Source organism: Cicer arietinum, chromosome 2 (assembly GCF_000331145.2).
Source record: "Cicer arietinum cultivar CDC Frontier isolate Library 1 chromosome 2, Cicar.CDCFrontier_v2.0, whole genome shotgun sequence".
Lineage (NCBI taxonomy): Eukaryota > Viridiplantae > Streptophyta > Magnoliopsida > Fabales > Fabaceae > Cicer > Cicer arietinum.
The window spans coordinates 43,304,678-43,321,893 of NC_021161.2; the positions used below are offsets into that span (position 1 = coordinate 43,304,678).

General features: G+C 26.2%; 1 protein-coding gene across 3 annotated transcripts in view; it reads left to right on the forward strand.

The window, feature by feature from the left end:
* The first annotated feature begins 6,683 nt into the window (after nt 1–6,683).
* LOC101506152 (potassium channel SKOR) overlaps nt 6,684–17,216 on the forward strand; it is a 13,985-nt gene continuing 3,452 nt past the window's right edge. Inside the window, exons 1-6 of one of the 3 annotated variants that reach the window (XM_004490782.4) lie at nt 6,684–7,375; nt 12,936–13,160; nt 13,523–13,586; nt 14,479–14,818; nt 15,694–15,989; nt 16,891–16,971. In XM_004490782.4, the coding sequence (XP_004490839.1) occupies nt 7,101–7,375; nt 12,936–13,160; nt 13,523–13,586; nt 14,479–14,818; nt 15,694–15,989; nt 16,891–16,971 (1,281 nt within the window). In that variant the 5' untranslated portion in view covers nt 6,684–7,100. Of the gene's footprint in view, nt 7,376–12,935; nt 13,161–13,245; nt 13,389–13,429; nt 13,456–13,522; nt 13,587–14,478; nt 14,819–15,693; nt 15,990–16,890; nt 16,972–17,216 lie in introns of those variants that run through there. The other 2 variants (XM_027331928.2, XM_073365235.1) reach the window with 2 other exon arrangements.

Below are 17,216 nucleotides of genomic sequence, written 5' to 3' on the forward strand. Positions count from 1 at the left end.
TGAACAAACAAAATACGTTAAATTAATGAAAAAATATCACAAATTGAAAAAAATATATCAAATTCATATTTTATTATTATTATTATTTTCATTAATTTTTATTTATTAGAAAAAAAAAATAGGATGAAATTGTTATAATAATGTGAAGAAGGAAATTGTTAGAATAATATGCCAAAACAATTAATAGGAAGTTGTTATGATAACGTGTTCCTAATATTTTGTCCATAAAATAAAGCCTTTTCTTGCCAACTTTCTCTTATTTACCTGCATCTTTTTTTTGCACGTAATCCTCATACTAGCGACTGAGGCTAAAAAGTAAGACATTTTCTGTATTATTTTTTTGAATTGTGGCAATTTGATAAAAAAATAAAAAAATAGGATATAAAAAAAAGTCGGAACATAGGATTAATAAAATTTATTATTATTATTATTATTAATGTTTTTTCATAATAGTATTTTGAATTTTTAAATATTTTAATTATTTATAATTTATTAAATAATAATAAATATAATTAATAATATATAAAATATTTATTAAATGATAAAAAAAAAATAATGGCAGTACAAGGTCGCATCAACTACTGAGGCAAAAGACATTTCAATATTTTTTTTAAAATGTGTCATTTTGAAATATAAATAAAAAAATCTCAAAGTATTATAAAAAAATCAAATTCAATATAAAAAATTACTATACTATCTTACACATACTGTGTACTAATATCGCGCAAGACACGTGATTTCTATAATCAAAGTTTAAAAGCTACAACACTAATATTTATATACCCCTAATTTTTTAATATTCATTCAGCATTTCATTTTCTATTTATTTATCTCTTTATATCACACTATTAATATATTATATCTATTACATTATTCTTAATATTTATTTCTCTTTCAAAATATTTAAAGGATGTATGTGTGTACACTAACAATTTTTCTAAAATATATATGCTCTTACATTTCTTTTATTCTTCCATGCTTGTAACTGCTTCCTCGATTTCTGTAGCACCAAAGTCTACGTACAATGTGTTAGAATTTTTCTATTATTTCATGCTTGGAAATGCTTCTACGATTCCAATAACCAAAGTCTAACATATGATTTTTATTATATACATCATACTTTGAATTGATTGATGAAAACTGTTACTCTCTATTTACTCCATTTATTTCTTTTATGTTCCTTGAATGAAGTAAATAAAATAATTAAAAATTAATGAAATATCTGTCCATGCTCCATGTTTTTGTAAGTTGCTTTATCTTTGCTTGATAGATTATTTTAAATATATAAATATGGTCTATTAGATTAGATTATTTAAAGACTTATTTGATATTAAGTTCTTTTAATAGCTCATTTGACCTATGTTTAATTAGCGGGTTATGGTGGACATGTATTATAACTTGAATGACCAATATTATAAGAAATAAAAGCATATAAACACCTTATTATTAAAAAATTAAATATTATATTTTACCAAAAGTTAGCATGTAAACCAAGATGAACTATATATAATAAACTGTACATTTAAGAAAACTTAGATTGATAAAATAACCTCAAAATAGAAATATATGTATAATAGTTTCAATAAGTTATTTTTGTTTATTTAAAAAAATATGATTTTAATTTTTTTGTTTTGAGTTTCCTCAAATTTTCTCCACTAAAATTGATGATGTTTGAGACATCCTTGAACATTAAATATATATATATATCTATATATATATATATATATATATAGTTTCAATAAATTTCTACTGCAAAATTATGATAATTTCAGTTTAGCCAAATCCGAATGAAAATGTAGCATTAATTTAATTGTTTTTTGGGGATGGACAAATTTTTTATTAGGTTTCAGTTTCTGGTTATTTATATCATTAATCAGATTTAAAGATCAATAAATTAACAATAATTTTGAATAAATAATTTGATGGTGAACTAAAAAAACGTCAAATGAGTTATAAAAATGATATTTTAAATTCAAACTCAAAAAAACTAATTTATCAATCAGTTTACTTACATTTATTTATAAAAAAAAAAATCAATGATCAATTATACCGATAAAAAACACAAAAAAATAACATTTGAAAATCACGAAATAAAGGACCAATGGCGTTATCAGGAGTGAAGGAATGTTGGGAGTGATTCTAAAAGCTATATCTGCATAGAGTTCATATACATTAATTAATTATGATTCACGTCTTATAAACGTCAAAATATAGATACATCTTTGGGGAATTTTTTATAAGCAGAAAATTAGGACAAATAATTAAATTATAAGTAAAAATTACGTGGCAAATGCACTGATATAGTGGAAATTAGATTAGCCAATATCAACAATTTGATCCATTAATACAATTAGACACTACTGATCGGTTGATATTTTGATATAAACTTTAATTTTTTTTTATATTTTAAAATGTTAATGTTAATTTTAAATTTAAATCATATAATCTTAATTGAAGATATCTAAATGCGTGGATACGTAGAAGTCGGGTCCAATATAGTGTATCTCTATAAACAACTCAACACGGTGGATGTGCCGTCATGAGGGGACATAGTGGATGTCATATACCATAAGCTCCATCCCACGGTTATTAATTAAACTTAAATATCCTAGTGCTCCATGATTTACCTAAATTTCTTTTCCAAACAACAATAATTAAAGTTGTGTTGTTCACAAGTGGTTCCAAAACTTTCTAAGATCTACACCTTTTCCATTTCAATAATATTTTATGTTCACTGATTTTTTTCGTGTGTATATATATATATATGACATTTAGTAATTAGTCGCATAAAAAATATAATTAATTTAATTAAATAAATAATTATTTTAGATTATATTATAAAATATGGTTGATTATATAGTTAAATTAATAATATATTATTTTCAATAATTTGAATTAAATATTTATTCAGTTAAATTAATTATATTTTTATATGTAATTAATTAGATATTACGCAGGTGTACAACTTTAATGGATATCCTTGCATCTTTCCATTTTCATACAAACATATATCTGTATCACTAATGAATTAATTTAATTTAATGCTAAAGAATACTACTTGCTAAGTAAGCAAGAGAGTATTCATAAAAAAAAGTAAAAAAATAAAAAGCAAAAGAGGATTAAAGTTTATCATCGCATATAGGACAAGTGTGGTCCTTGAATTATAGATGTGGTCTTAATTTCAGGATGGAGATACACGTATAATCAAGTTACCAACAAGTCATATATATATATATATATATATATATATATATATATATATATAATATCAAATAAAATGAATTTTATAACAGAAAAATGAGATAATTAAATTTTCGATCACACCACTGTATAATTTAAACAACACTTATATTTCATATGATTATTAAAGATACATATGCAGTTGTTTCGTATCTTCAATTAATGAACTTTATTTTCAAAACAAAAAGTAATGAAGAACGTGTTCTTTACACGTTTTAACACACATATAGTTAAAAACAAAGTTTATGTAAAACATACAACGATAATATCTCAATTAATTATCTATCTATATATATTTTTTATAATAATATAAATTTAGAGTAAGAAAATTTTGCGTCAGTTTAACACAGCGATTTTTGTACAAATTTGATGTGGATATCTCTATAAAAGTTATAGCTATGAATTTTAGTTTTTCATTTGCAATTAATTCGACTTTATTTGAATATTTATAAATTTATATATGATTAAAATATACTTCCCTTATATCATATTAATTTCTCACAAAAATTTAACATTCCACTAAAATAATGAAGAAGAAAATTAGGAAAAGAGTTGGATTAATCAAAGAAATAAAAACATAAACACCTTATTATTAAAAAATTATAAAAACCATAATTTATTTTAAATGACTCTAAATTCGATAGTAAATTAATAAAATAATCTAAATAATAATTTATAATCCTCTAAAAACTAATATGAAAAATATTATTTGAACATAAATTGTGGACACAATACTTAACACTGGTGTAGAGTATTGTTTAAAAATAATAATTTTTATTATAAAAAAAACTTTTTTTAATTCTTTATTTATTATTCAAACATATTTTTGTATCACATGTATAAATTTATACTATTAATCATTTAAATATAAATTATTAATCACTTATTTTACATATATCCTATTAACCACTAAAATGTAAGACATTAACTACTTTAAAGTGCTACAATTTAGTAGTTAAAGAAATACTTTAAAGTAATTAATGTCATGAATTTTAGTGATTAATAAGATATATATTTAAAAATGATTAATAATATATATTTTAGTAGTTAATAAATTATTTAAAATATTAATAATAAAAATATATTTGTTCAGTTAAAAAATATTTTTTATTTAAAAAATGAACATGATACCATATAAAAAAATGGATTTAAATAACACAACTGACCTAATATATTGAGTAACTATCAACTATTATGACAGCAAGCAATTTATATATATCGATCCGTTGAAAATGTCAATCATGAATACATCGCGGTCAAACATCTATGGACAAGTGTTTATCACTCGTTATCTTCAAAATGAAAACTCTAGCTAGCTTTTCTAAACATTAATTTTAAATGAATTAATTGAATTTTTTTGCTATGTAAGTTGTGATTGAAAATTTAATCATGATATTTCGTTCCGTGACATAAACGCATGAATAAATGATTAGTTGATCTCAAAATTAAAATAAACGAGTCAAACAATGAAAAAAAAACACAGCAATTTATTCTAATACTATGACAACTCGTGATTAAGAGGGACACCAAGTTTTATAATTTGGTTGAAAATGTTAACTACATACATTAGATTAGGACATTAGTAATTGCCTAATTTGTTTTTTGTAGAATAATATATTTTATACGTGGAAGTTGATAAGTGTAGTAAATCGTTGATTATGTTATATACGCACGCATGTTTATCAGCCACTACCTGATTGCTCGTTTTCACCACATTTTAAGCGGTACATTTTAGCTGTGATATCAGCAAACACTAAAAAAAAATACCGATAAAAGTACTCATCATCATAATCAAATTTTTATGTACTCATCATCGTAATCAAACAACTAGAGACAAGGAAATTTTTATTATTAATAACATGATAATAATAATTATTTTATGGCAGAGGAGATTTCAACTCTGTTTTCAAGGTTAAAGTGAAATTGAAATGATATTTTAATTTTAATCATAAATAGTAGATTTCATTAGATAGTATTTACATTTACTCACTGAAATACTACTTTGAAAATGTGGTTTCGAAATTGGTTTCTAAAATAATTTTTTTGAAATTTGTGAAAATATTATATACTAAATGAATTAAAATTACGTTTTAGTTAAAATAAGAGAAAAAGATTAAAAAAATACAAATTGAATTAAAATATTAAATAAATGGTCAAGATTTAGCTAAAGAAAATTGGATGGATCTTTTTTTAATCTAGAGACCGAGTGTGACAATTTTATCAAATTATTATCAAACTAATAGTCCATCAAATCCATACACTAAACAAAAAATTCTTACTGGATTTGGATCAATCCATCCAACATTTTTCTAAAATTTAATGGATCACATTTTTTTAATAAAATTTGATATACTATATTTATTTATCTTAAAATATTATTTTAATTATTTTTAAAAAATATTTGTATTAATCTAAAAACTGTATTTTGTTTTAGAACAAATATTTTTTTAATTATGTAAATTTTTTTATATTATTTAATTGTAACAAAAAATCTAATTTTTGGAAGCAAGTTACAAATGAAAATTTTGAAAATGGAAGTTTTGTAAAGATGAATGAATGCTTTGTAAAAATGAGAGCTTTATAAAGATGATTGCTTTGTAAAAAAAAGGAAGCTTTGTAAAGATGGAATCTTTAAAAATGAAAGTCATGTAAAGTTGGAACCTATAAAAATGGAAGTCATGTAAAGATGGAAGATTAGTAAAAATGAAACCTTTAACGGAATAATTTGAAGAAAAAAATGGAAGATTGAAGGAAATTTCTTACCCTTTTTTTGGTTAAAAATGAAAGCTATATATACATGCAACATTGTAATCAAACTCATTTTATGGCATGGTAGAAAATGAAAGATCGACAAAAATATTTCCTGTAGATAAAAACTTCACTTCGCAGGAAAATTTGGAAACAACACATTTATCAAATAAAACCAAGATTTAATATGAAAAAAGAAAAGCAAACATGAGGAAAAATTAATAAACGTCCTCGTAGGTGAATTAGCAATACAACAATGATAAACTTTTGATTCTGCTTTGAAGTGAAAATAAATTGTGATATTGAAGATTAAAAAATGATTTGAAATGACAATCTTATCCAAAATAATTTCAATTTAAGTATCTATATTTTCAATTTAGTCAAATAACAAATATTATATATATAATCGTGATAAATTCAAATTTAAATATTTATTTAAAAAAATATTACAATCAATTCGACGCATCTAGAATATAATTAAATTATATATATATATATATATATATATATATATATATATATAATTAATATACAACTCCTTATGTTCCAATTATATATAAATGTATATATATATATATAATATATATATATATATATATATATATATATATAATATAATAAGTGCCTCTAAAGATTTTGGAAATAAAAAATTGGCCCCATAATAGGTATAAAAAGGGATCCCCCGCCGGTATCTGTCAGCAGAGAGAGGAAACCCAAATGCGGTTTCTTCCTTTCTTTCAATCATTTTCTCTTTAACAAATTCGCCATCTTCTTTCCTTTTCATAATCACATCATAAACCCAGCCTCAATCATCACATTAAACAACACCAGAACCGTACCTTATATTAATAATATTTTCACACATCTCTCGTGACCATTTTTTCAAATCCTTCTCGTGACTTTTTTTCCATTTCCACATCCTTCTCTTCAATTTCAATCTCTTTCCAATTTACGTGGCTCTTATCTAATCACCTTTCAATTTTTCAATCTCTTCATACACATTATTACATACACCACGTCAATTGTTTTAAATTTACAATTCATCCATTCAGATTCAGAAATAGAAACCGATTAACCGTTTAGGAATATTGAAATTTTCGATTTAGGTTGAAATGATCGAGATGAAGGAGAGGACAAAGGAAGAGGAAAATGAAGAAGAAGAGAAAAACGGGATTAAGAAAACGACGTCGTGTTCGAGATCATCATCATCATCATCATCTTCTGCGGATGAAAGAGAGTATCGGGTTCAGGATCTTAGGGATCGATTGAAATCATCAAGAGGAAGCAGGTTTAATTTGATAGAGATAGAGTTGGGGCTATCCATTGGTTGGAGAAAGTTCAGTCGTCAAGCTCTTTTTCATGAATTTGTTATTCATCCTAATAACCGGTTAGTTACTTTATTTAATGATAAACCATTATATTACTCCTAAAAATATGAAACCAATCTTATTTTGGTCTCTCATTAAACAAAATGAAAAAATTACTCATAGAATAAAAAATTAGTAAATAAAAGATATAGCTTCTTACTTTGTTATCATGAAAATTTCTTAAGAGATTCAAATTAATATCAAAATAATAGTTTAGTGCGCTGTTTAATTTCTTCCCTTGCAATTTGTTTTATTATTTTTCAGTTCATTTTTAATTTATTAGTTAATTAACTAAAATTAGTAGTAATAATTGTTAATTATTGAGTGAGATGAAATTGAAATAGTGTTGGTTAATTAGTTTAATTACTTAATTAGGGGGAGTGTATGGTAGGGTCATGGTTAGTGTTGGTGTGTTTTTTGGTTGGGAAGTTGTTTTGGTAGTTCGTGGATTGAAATGGCGGCAATTTTGAATGAAGGGGCGTCACAAAACTTCTATACGTGGCATGTGCTGTTTTTCTATGACCGTCTGCGCAATTCATGTGATTTGATCGCTAGATTGATTGCGTTGTTGCCCATCACTCCTAATCATAGGCTTATTAGGAATATCTTAGTAACGATGATATTTATTTATTTTAATTAGATTTTAATATTTATAATGTCAGGTCAAGTAAGGGTCACATGACACATAATATATTATATATATAAAATTTTATTGAAACTTACCCTCCATGTAAAATAATTTCAGTTTTTCCTATAATCTAATAAAAACTTATGATATTGTCGTTTAAACTTGTTTTGTAATCATAATCTTAAAATAGTTGTAGAATGCGGAATATCTTTTACTTATATCCTCTTGTTAAATTATTATTTTTTTAATATATTTTATTTTTAAATTAATATAATGTGAGATATATTAAAAAGTTTTGTATTTTAATTTTAAAGTAAAATATATTAAAATTTTCATTTTTAAAAAAAGATATAGATGAAAAAATTCCGTATAATACAGGATTTCCATCTGTTAAAGGAGCATGTCCATGTCATTAAAGTGAAAGCCATCCACAAAATAAATAAAATTTAGAATAAATGTTGTTTTTAAACTATAAATATAATTTTATATTGAGTAGAATTCGATTATTCTCTTTATGGTCCAAAATACTACAAAAATATAGTATGAAGAAAATAAATTAAGATGCTGTTTTTATTGGAGAATATGGACACGAGAATAACAAGTTAAATGTTTTAGTATGGTAAAAGATTTTTTACATCACATTACATAAAATTTTAAAATAGTGAGAATGTCTTCTATTTTATTTTATATGTTTAATATTTAGTTTATTCAAAAATTAATTATTTACACGTAAATTTAATAGGTATTTTGGTTTTAACCATTTGATATTTAATAGAAAAGATTTATGGTAATTTGTAATTAAGTCAAGAGATAAATAAATTTCGATTAATTATCATTTGAATATTTTGATGCAATAAAATATGTTTTTATATTTTTACAAAATTTATTTTTATAAATATTATTATAGCATAATAAGTACTCGTTGTCAATTGAAATAATTTCAATTTTTATTTTAAAAAAATGGAGTTAATCTAAATTGATTACAAGATGAAATATTCAATTGTGCCATAGAGAAGATGAAATGTATTCATTGCATAGAATAATATTCTTAAGAAATGATGCTGTGACATTTTCAATTTTGTTTTGAATACTATTGAATTTGTTTTTCAAAATTGTTTTAGAAAATGGTGAAAAACAAACTAAATCTTGTTTTATCGAATGCTTTTTAGTTAAGTTAAAATAAAACATAAAATACAAATAAGCGGACCCTAATATAGTAAAACTATTTATTTTCTCCTACGCAGGTTCTATTTATTTTTATGATTATTAAAATTTTGTAATTAGCTTTAATAACTTTTTTTATTTTAATTTGAAGGAACTCCTTTGTACACAATACTAATACCAATAAATAAAAATGTTGGTTCTTATTTGTATTTTTTTTTACTGGAATTTTTATTCGTATTGTCAAAATGGCTTAAATTAAAATTTAATCTAATATTTTATTTATAAGCTACACATATTTCTTGCTACACTCTATTTACAGTACTCCATTCTTATAAAGTTTACTTGCATTCCAATTTATGTGTTGATCGAAATTTGATGGGTATTTTTAGTTTGTTTCTTGGAAAATCCATAAATAAAATAATCATCGGCGAGTTTAATCTTTTTTTAATCATTCTTTTAGAGAAAAAAATCTTGATCATTTGGGAGTACACTAGAATCAGATTAATGTTCTAGACATAGATCGAAATTGCTTACTCCTTTAGTATTTGACTTTAATTAAAAGCCATACTCATCAATAGTTTATTTTAGTTATTTTTTTGATAAAATTTAATTTGGTGTATTTTATCTAAACGTTTATATAAAAACTCTCATTGCTATTCCAACTAAACAAGTTTTTTATTAGTTATAAAAAAGTAACATAATTGTAGAAGACAATAGGCATCTGCCATTTTGACATTTACACACTTGTTAAACATGACATGATACTTATAGAATTTTAATTCTGCCATCTTGATCTACACGTTTTTTTTGTCGAATCTATAGGGTTTTTTTCTTTCAAATATGTAAATGTTTGTACAATATGCCAATTGGATAGTGAGTAGTGACAAAAGGTTCTATATATTTTGACTAAAACAAGAGGTTCTATATTTGATTGGTAGTCATCTGCCATTTTGACATTTACATACTTGTTATTCATGAGATGACAATAGAATTTTAATTCTGCGATAAGATCATGTCTAGGAACCAGCCAAGCCATAAGATTATGTCTCAGATTTGTCTTGATCTACATGTTTTTTTCAAATATGTAAATGTTTGTACAATATGCCAATTGGATAGTAAGTAGTGACAAGAGTTTCTATATATTTTGACTAAAAGAAAGAGGTTCTATATTTGTTTGGTGGGTGATTGCTGATTAAAACTTTTAATTTTTCAGTTTTTATTAATTTTCAGTAATGTAAAATATATTATCATATTCTAATTTATGATAGTGTATTTGGACATAGAGAGACAAAATCAGAAGGACAAATGAATATTCACAAATATCTATCCAAAAAGAATAAACTTTTGAAAAGTTTTACCTAATTTCCTTTGTCAGCCCATTTGGAAATAGAAAAATGATCTTTAGACATTCATACAAAAAAGTTAGCATTTTGAGAGAAAGGAATAAAAATAATAATATAATAAATGTCATACATTCACAATACTATAGGAAAAGAAAAATAGAGGGAAAAAAAAATGTAATGTTAAGAAATTTGGAGTATTCACCTTCGGGAATATTTGAGGGTTAGGCAAGGATGATAGAAAGTAAAGAAGGCCCAAGTTCCAATCTTATTCCCTATTAAAAATATTAATTAATTGATAAAAACACATTATTATGATGCAACAACATATCATATTTTTTAGATTTAAATATACTATTAATTCCTGTAAAATATAAATAAATAAAACTTGATTTTAATCATTAGAAAATAAAAACTTTCATTTAAGTCATTTCAAAATCTAAATATTTTTATTTTAGTCTTTAACGTCTCACAACATTGATATTTTAACGGTTGAATAATTAATAATTTAAAATTTAAATATATAATTAGTTCTGATAGAAAGTAAAGAAGGCCCAAGTTCCAATCTTATTCCCTATTAAAAATATTAATTAATTGATAAAAACACATTATTATGATGCAACAACATATCATATTTTTTAGATTTAAATATACTATTAATTCCTGTAAAATATAAATAAATAAAACTTGATTTTAATCATTAGAAAATAAAAACTTTCATTTAAGTCATTTCAAAATCTAAATATTTTTATTTTAGTCTTTAACGTCTCACAACATTGATATTTTAACGGTTGAATAATTAATAATTTAAAATTTAAATATATAATTAGTTCCCGTAAAATGTAAGAAATTTAACTTTAATCTTTGTAGAGTAAAAAAATTATATTCCAGTTCTTGCAAAATGCAAGAAATTGGTTTTAGTTTCTACAAAAAGTTCATGTTGTAGTTGTATTTTTTAAAATTAAATCAACTAATAGTAAGATCAAACTAATCAATGGAAATATATGTTTTATACCACACATTAAGAAAAAATTCACCGTACATTAAGGAGTTGAAATAAGATTCATTACAAACTAAAAATAGTCCTAACAAGTTCCACTATTACAAAATATAAATAGAATCATATTTTTGCACTTAATCAAATCATTGTTTATGCGTAATAATATAGTTCTATTTAAACTTTGTAGGATAAAATATATATTTAGTCTATATAAAATTTGAACCTTTCAATTTTAGTTATCGTAACAAAATATAACATTTACTCTATACAAAACTATTCAACAAATAGTTTTAGTTTTTGTTAAAACCAATTATACTTAATTCTCCTTCAACTTGAAAATTTTTGAATCATTTTTTGTAAGTATATTTAGAATATTATTAAGATTCTTCTACAAAAATTTAATTTTTTTTTTTAATTTTATATGAATGAAATATGAATATTTTAAATGTAAAAAATTAAATATAAAAATAACAAATATATAAACCTAGACATTGAATTTTGTAATGATGCAATTTTTGGATGTCTCCTTTTGGTTTATAATGAAACTTATGCATTTTTTTTAATATGTGGGGCATACTTGTTGAAATAAGTTTCCATTGATTGGTTTTATTCCACTAATAGCTAATTTAATTGGAAAAAAAAGTATAACATGAACTTTTTGGAGACATAAATCAAATTTCTTATATTTTATAGTAAATATAATTTTTTATTTTGCAGGAACTACAATGAATTAATAGGGAAAATATTTGAAATTTGAAGAAACTTCAATAATTTATTTTATTTTATTTTAGATCGACTATAATCAAATTTATTATATTTTATAAAGACTAATTACATATTTAAGTTTTTTTTTATTAGCTAATTTTACTGAGAGTTAACCCATAAAACATCAAATGATTTCATTTTAAGCTTCGAACAACATTTGATTAACAACATTCGACCGGGGAAACAAATGGACTGATCGCAGGAGTAGGACTCGTGTTGAACATGGGTCAATCTCATGTTAACGCGAATAAAAATAAAGGTTAACGTTATTAATGTTGCATTACGCCTTGCTAAAGAAAATAGAAATGTATTTTGTAAAAATAGAATAGATGGATGCAATCGTAGAAGAAATAGGCAAATAGCTTACTTGCTTGCTTCATAGTTTCAAACACCACTATCTACTTTATGTTTGATATTTGATATGACGGGTTTACCCTCTCACTTAAGCCTCAAGTACTGATAAATGGTAATTGTTCATCCCACCCCATTTTTGCTCACAATATAAAATACACTACCGCTCAGTAGTGTATTGCATTCACATTTACGCTCCGGGAAGGGAGGTTCCGGTAACTTGCCGGAATTTGAGGGCACCTTGGGCAACTACCTTGATTAATGCTTTGACTTTGATTCCAATAATGAAATATTAAATTGTTTTATGTTGCTGATATTGATGAGAAATGCAGGTGGTATCGGACATGGATCAAATTCATATTATTATGGGCAGTGTACTCATCTTTCTTCACCCCAATGGAGTTTGCATTCTTTCGTGGCCTGCCAGAGAATCTTTTTATACTGGACATTATAGGACAAATAGCTTTTCTTGTAGACATTGTTTTGCAGTTCTTCGTAGCTTATAGAGACAGTCAGACCTACCGCATGGTCTACAAGCGAACTCCTATTGCTCTAAAGTAAATTTCCAACTCTTAATGTTGCCATGATCTTAATGCTTTTTATTGTGGACAATGGTCCCCTATAGTCGTTGCACATACAGTACAATGGCAGTGGGACCATTGGATATGTACAACTTTTGACTTGGATCTTCTCCGACCCCTCTATCCAAAATATTCGGTTGTTAGATCAATGTAATGGATGAGATTTCGTTGAAGAGATAGAGGGGCTGCTGAGGATCCAACTGTGTATGAGCATGACTTTAGTCTTGGTGAAAGCTTGAGATTATTTGATATGTGCTGAAATGGGACAGCGGTCAGCATATTGGATTGTTTTAATTGATTTATGGCTTACATATAATTGATTTATGACTTTTCTGCAGGTATCTAAAATCTAGCTTTGTCATTGATCTTTTAGGATGTATGCCCTGGGACCTCATCTACAAGGTTCCATTTCTTGCAGATAAACCTAAATTTACTGAGTACTTAGATTGCTTACCTGATGAATTTTTTGACCTCTATAATTTATTTATTACAATTCAAAACATTTTTTAAAAATGGTTATATAATGCCTGTTCACGTTTCACAGTAGTTTTAGGCTTTTAGCATATTTTTCAGTTTGCAATAAAATGTCAACTGTTAGAACTAGAGGAACCTTTAGACTCATTTTACTCTGTCTATAGCTTTCCATAGAGCCATGGAGGTTTATTGGGATTTGATTTGATTAAATGATTTTAATATCTTGCCAACTATTAGTTGGCTAATCAAGGAAAAGGCATAAATTCCTCAGTATCTGGATAGTGTGTCTCAATACTTGGAATTGGAACACAAATAACATTTTTATGTTAGGGTTATAGAACTTTTTGGGCATTTCATTTATGTCATATAGTCACAAATAGAGTTTAAGCCCTCATAGGCATAGCAATGGCACATGTGTTATTGTTACTTTTTTTTTGTATTTCTGTTGTGTCTAACCATCATGCTAGTCATTTACATTATTAGAATGCCTCGTTGGTTTACAAGTTTAGGGACATAATAATGTATATATTAGTAGTCATGTTTACAGTACTTTGTTGCACAAGCTGCCAAGCTGGTTATTAAAACCTAGAATTTTGAACTTGTGTGAGTTTCTGTGCAATTTATGTAGCTAAACACAAATCAAGATTATTGTTGGCTGTGCTTTTGAGACATGGCCTGTGCAGACGAAGAACAGAACTTGTTATTCTAACATGTTACAGGCTTTTGTGAACAATTCTAGTTTTGTTGCAAGTTCTTTATTATTGAAAGTTTTCAGTTCATGGATCTTGCTCTAACCACTAAGATAACCTTTTATGAACAGGCTTGTGGACGGAGAGAGGAAGTTAGGTACCTTTTGTGGATCAGATTATATAGGGCGCAGAGAGTTGTACATTTTTTCAGGAATTTGGAGAAAGACATACGTGTGAATTACATTATTGCTCGGATTGTGAAACTTTTAGTAGTTGAACTCTACTGCACTCACACAGCAGCCTGCATTTTCTACTATTTGGCTACTACACTACCTGAATCCCAAGAAGGTTACACATGGATAGGAAGTTTGAAACTAGGTGACTATAGTTATTCTAATTTTAGAGAAATTGATCTTTGGAAGCGCTACACGACATCGATGTATTTTGCTATTGTTACAATGGCTACTGTTGGTAGGTTTTTTTTTCTTTGTTTTTTCTTTAATTCACAGAGCAGAGTTTTGTTTCTTTCATTTATTTTCACAATGGCTACTGGCATTAGTTATCTTCACCCAGCTTATGCAGTGGTCTGCTTCCAGTATTTGCATAGCTGGTCATAAACCTAGATAAAAGAAGAGGGGTGTGCTAGTAATTGGTAGCCAATTGTATAACTTAGACATATTTTTATGTGCTGGATCAACGATTCTTCCTCTACTCTTTTTGATTGGACGAAGACTAAAGAAATTCCAAATAGAAGATTAGAGGTAGTCTGAAGAATATTGTAGGAAAAACCATTTAAAAAGATCTCACTCTAAATTAAAAAGATTTGGTGAACATTTGGTTTGAGTCAGACTTACAGCCTGTGACCAACTCCACTTGGTAGCCAAGTCTTGATTTCTGTTGTTGGTCATTAGTGCATGTCATTGTTGCTCAAATTTACTTTGAATGATAAAGCAGCAGAAACTAAGCTACTGTTTTCTTACAGACCAAATCTCAACAGAACCAGTTGTATTGAAATTACTGGCCTGGTGAGCCATATCAACACAAACTTGAAATGTCAACCTTAGTTCATATCTGACTCAGCTGTTACCTTTTTTGTATTTGCTGAAGTTTTTCAAGGTTAAATGAATGAACTGATAGTTACCAGAACCTCTTCTACGGGTTTCTGGATATTCATTGATCATTTTTTATAACAAATATTATAATTGATTATACTATATAGATCCATGTATTATTTGCATTGATTCTCAATAATTTTATATTTTGTCCAAATTGTGTATAGTATATCTTATCTCTCTTGGAAAGTCACTCTGAACGAATTGTGTTTGCAACTTTCTTTTCTTCCACAGGCTATGGAGACATACATGCAGTAAATTTGAGGGAGATGATATTCATAATGATTTATGTTTCATTTGACATGGTTCTTGGTGCTTATTTGATTGGTAACATGACAGCTTTGATAGTCAAGGGATCAAAGACTGAAAAGTTTAGGGACAGGATGACAGATCTGATGAAATATATGAATAGAAATAAACTTGGTAGGGATATCCGTGAACAAATAAAGGGCCATGTGCGCTTGCAGTTCGAGAGCAGCTACACTGACGCTTCTGTCATTCAGGACATTCCCATTTCTATTCGATCTAAGGTATAAGAGAAAGAATAGGGCTTTGAACATCATTTATGATTATTTATTTATGAAAATTATCATTTTAGTTGTTCCTATTTGTTTCATTTTCGACAACATCTTGATTTACCACCTGCTACCAATGCCTGTTGATATTTTTTTGAAATTTGTTTACTGGAATCAAGTTTTGTTGGTTTTATTTGTGGAATTTCCCTATGTTTTATCTCCGTATAGATTATAGATGTCCTATTTGTGATGAATTCGTTTACTATGGATAACTAATTTGTGAGGAAAGTGCATGCTAAATATGCAATAAATGATACTATTTGTAACTATGGAATTTGCTAATATCTGAATATATAAAAGAAATTTCAGTTGAATACTGATGCTTAGTGGAAATCACCATACATCTTTTCTCAATGTAGGTAAGATGATACTTCAGGTTCTAAAGGATTGACACGTTACTGTGTATTTTTTTGTTGTTGATAGAAGTGTATTTTCTTGATATTCACTATTCAATTAGGAATTGTAATAGATTTCACTTTTAGGATATAATGGATTTATACATTATATAGTATATTTTTCTTGAAATTTACCTATGAATCATGATAATCTGAACTGTGATCATTCAATTCCATTGTCGGTTGTTGGAATTTAAGGAAATTGATTATTGATAAGGATCCCAATGACATCATATTATTGGCCAGATTCACTTTTCTGACGAATCTAATGTTTAAGTATATTCATTTTTGTTCTTTGGTAATATATATTTTTCTGTTTATTTTCATTGACTCCACCCTGTCCCGGCAAATTTTCTGTGGGAGTGAGGCCATCTTCTGTCCACATTTTCCATGACAGCATCTGGTTTGTTGTTCTTCTGCTTTTGTAGGTTTTTGTGTAACAGACTAATTACCTTTTGCAGATATCCCAATCGTTGTATTTGCCATACATTGAAAAAGTTTCTCTTTTTAGAGGTTGCTCTTCAGAATTCATCAATCAAATTGTAAGTAATATTTTCCCCATTGCCTAGCATATCAATATGAAATGGCAATAGTATTATCTGTATTTTTGGTGTATAAAGCTCACTTTTGCTGTTTGGATTTTATCTACAAGTTACAACTAAAAGTGAGGAGATCAACACTTTCTAGCCCCTTTTTCTTTGACAAGAAACTTTGTTATTTAGACTTCAATATTATTTCCTAGTCCGACAATACTAGCAAACATGCTACCACAAAAAGGAAGGGAAAG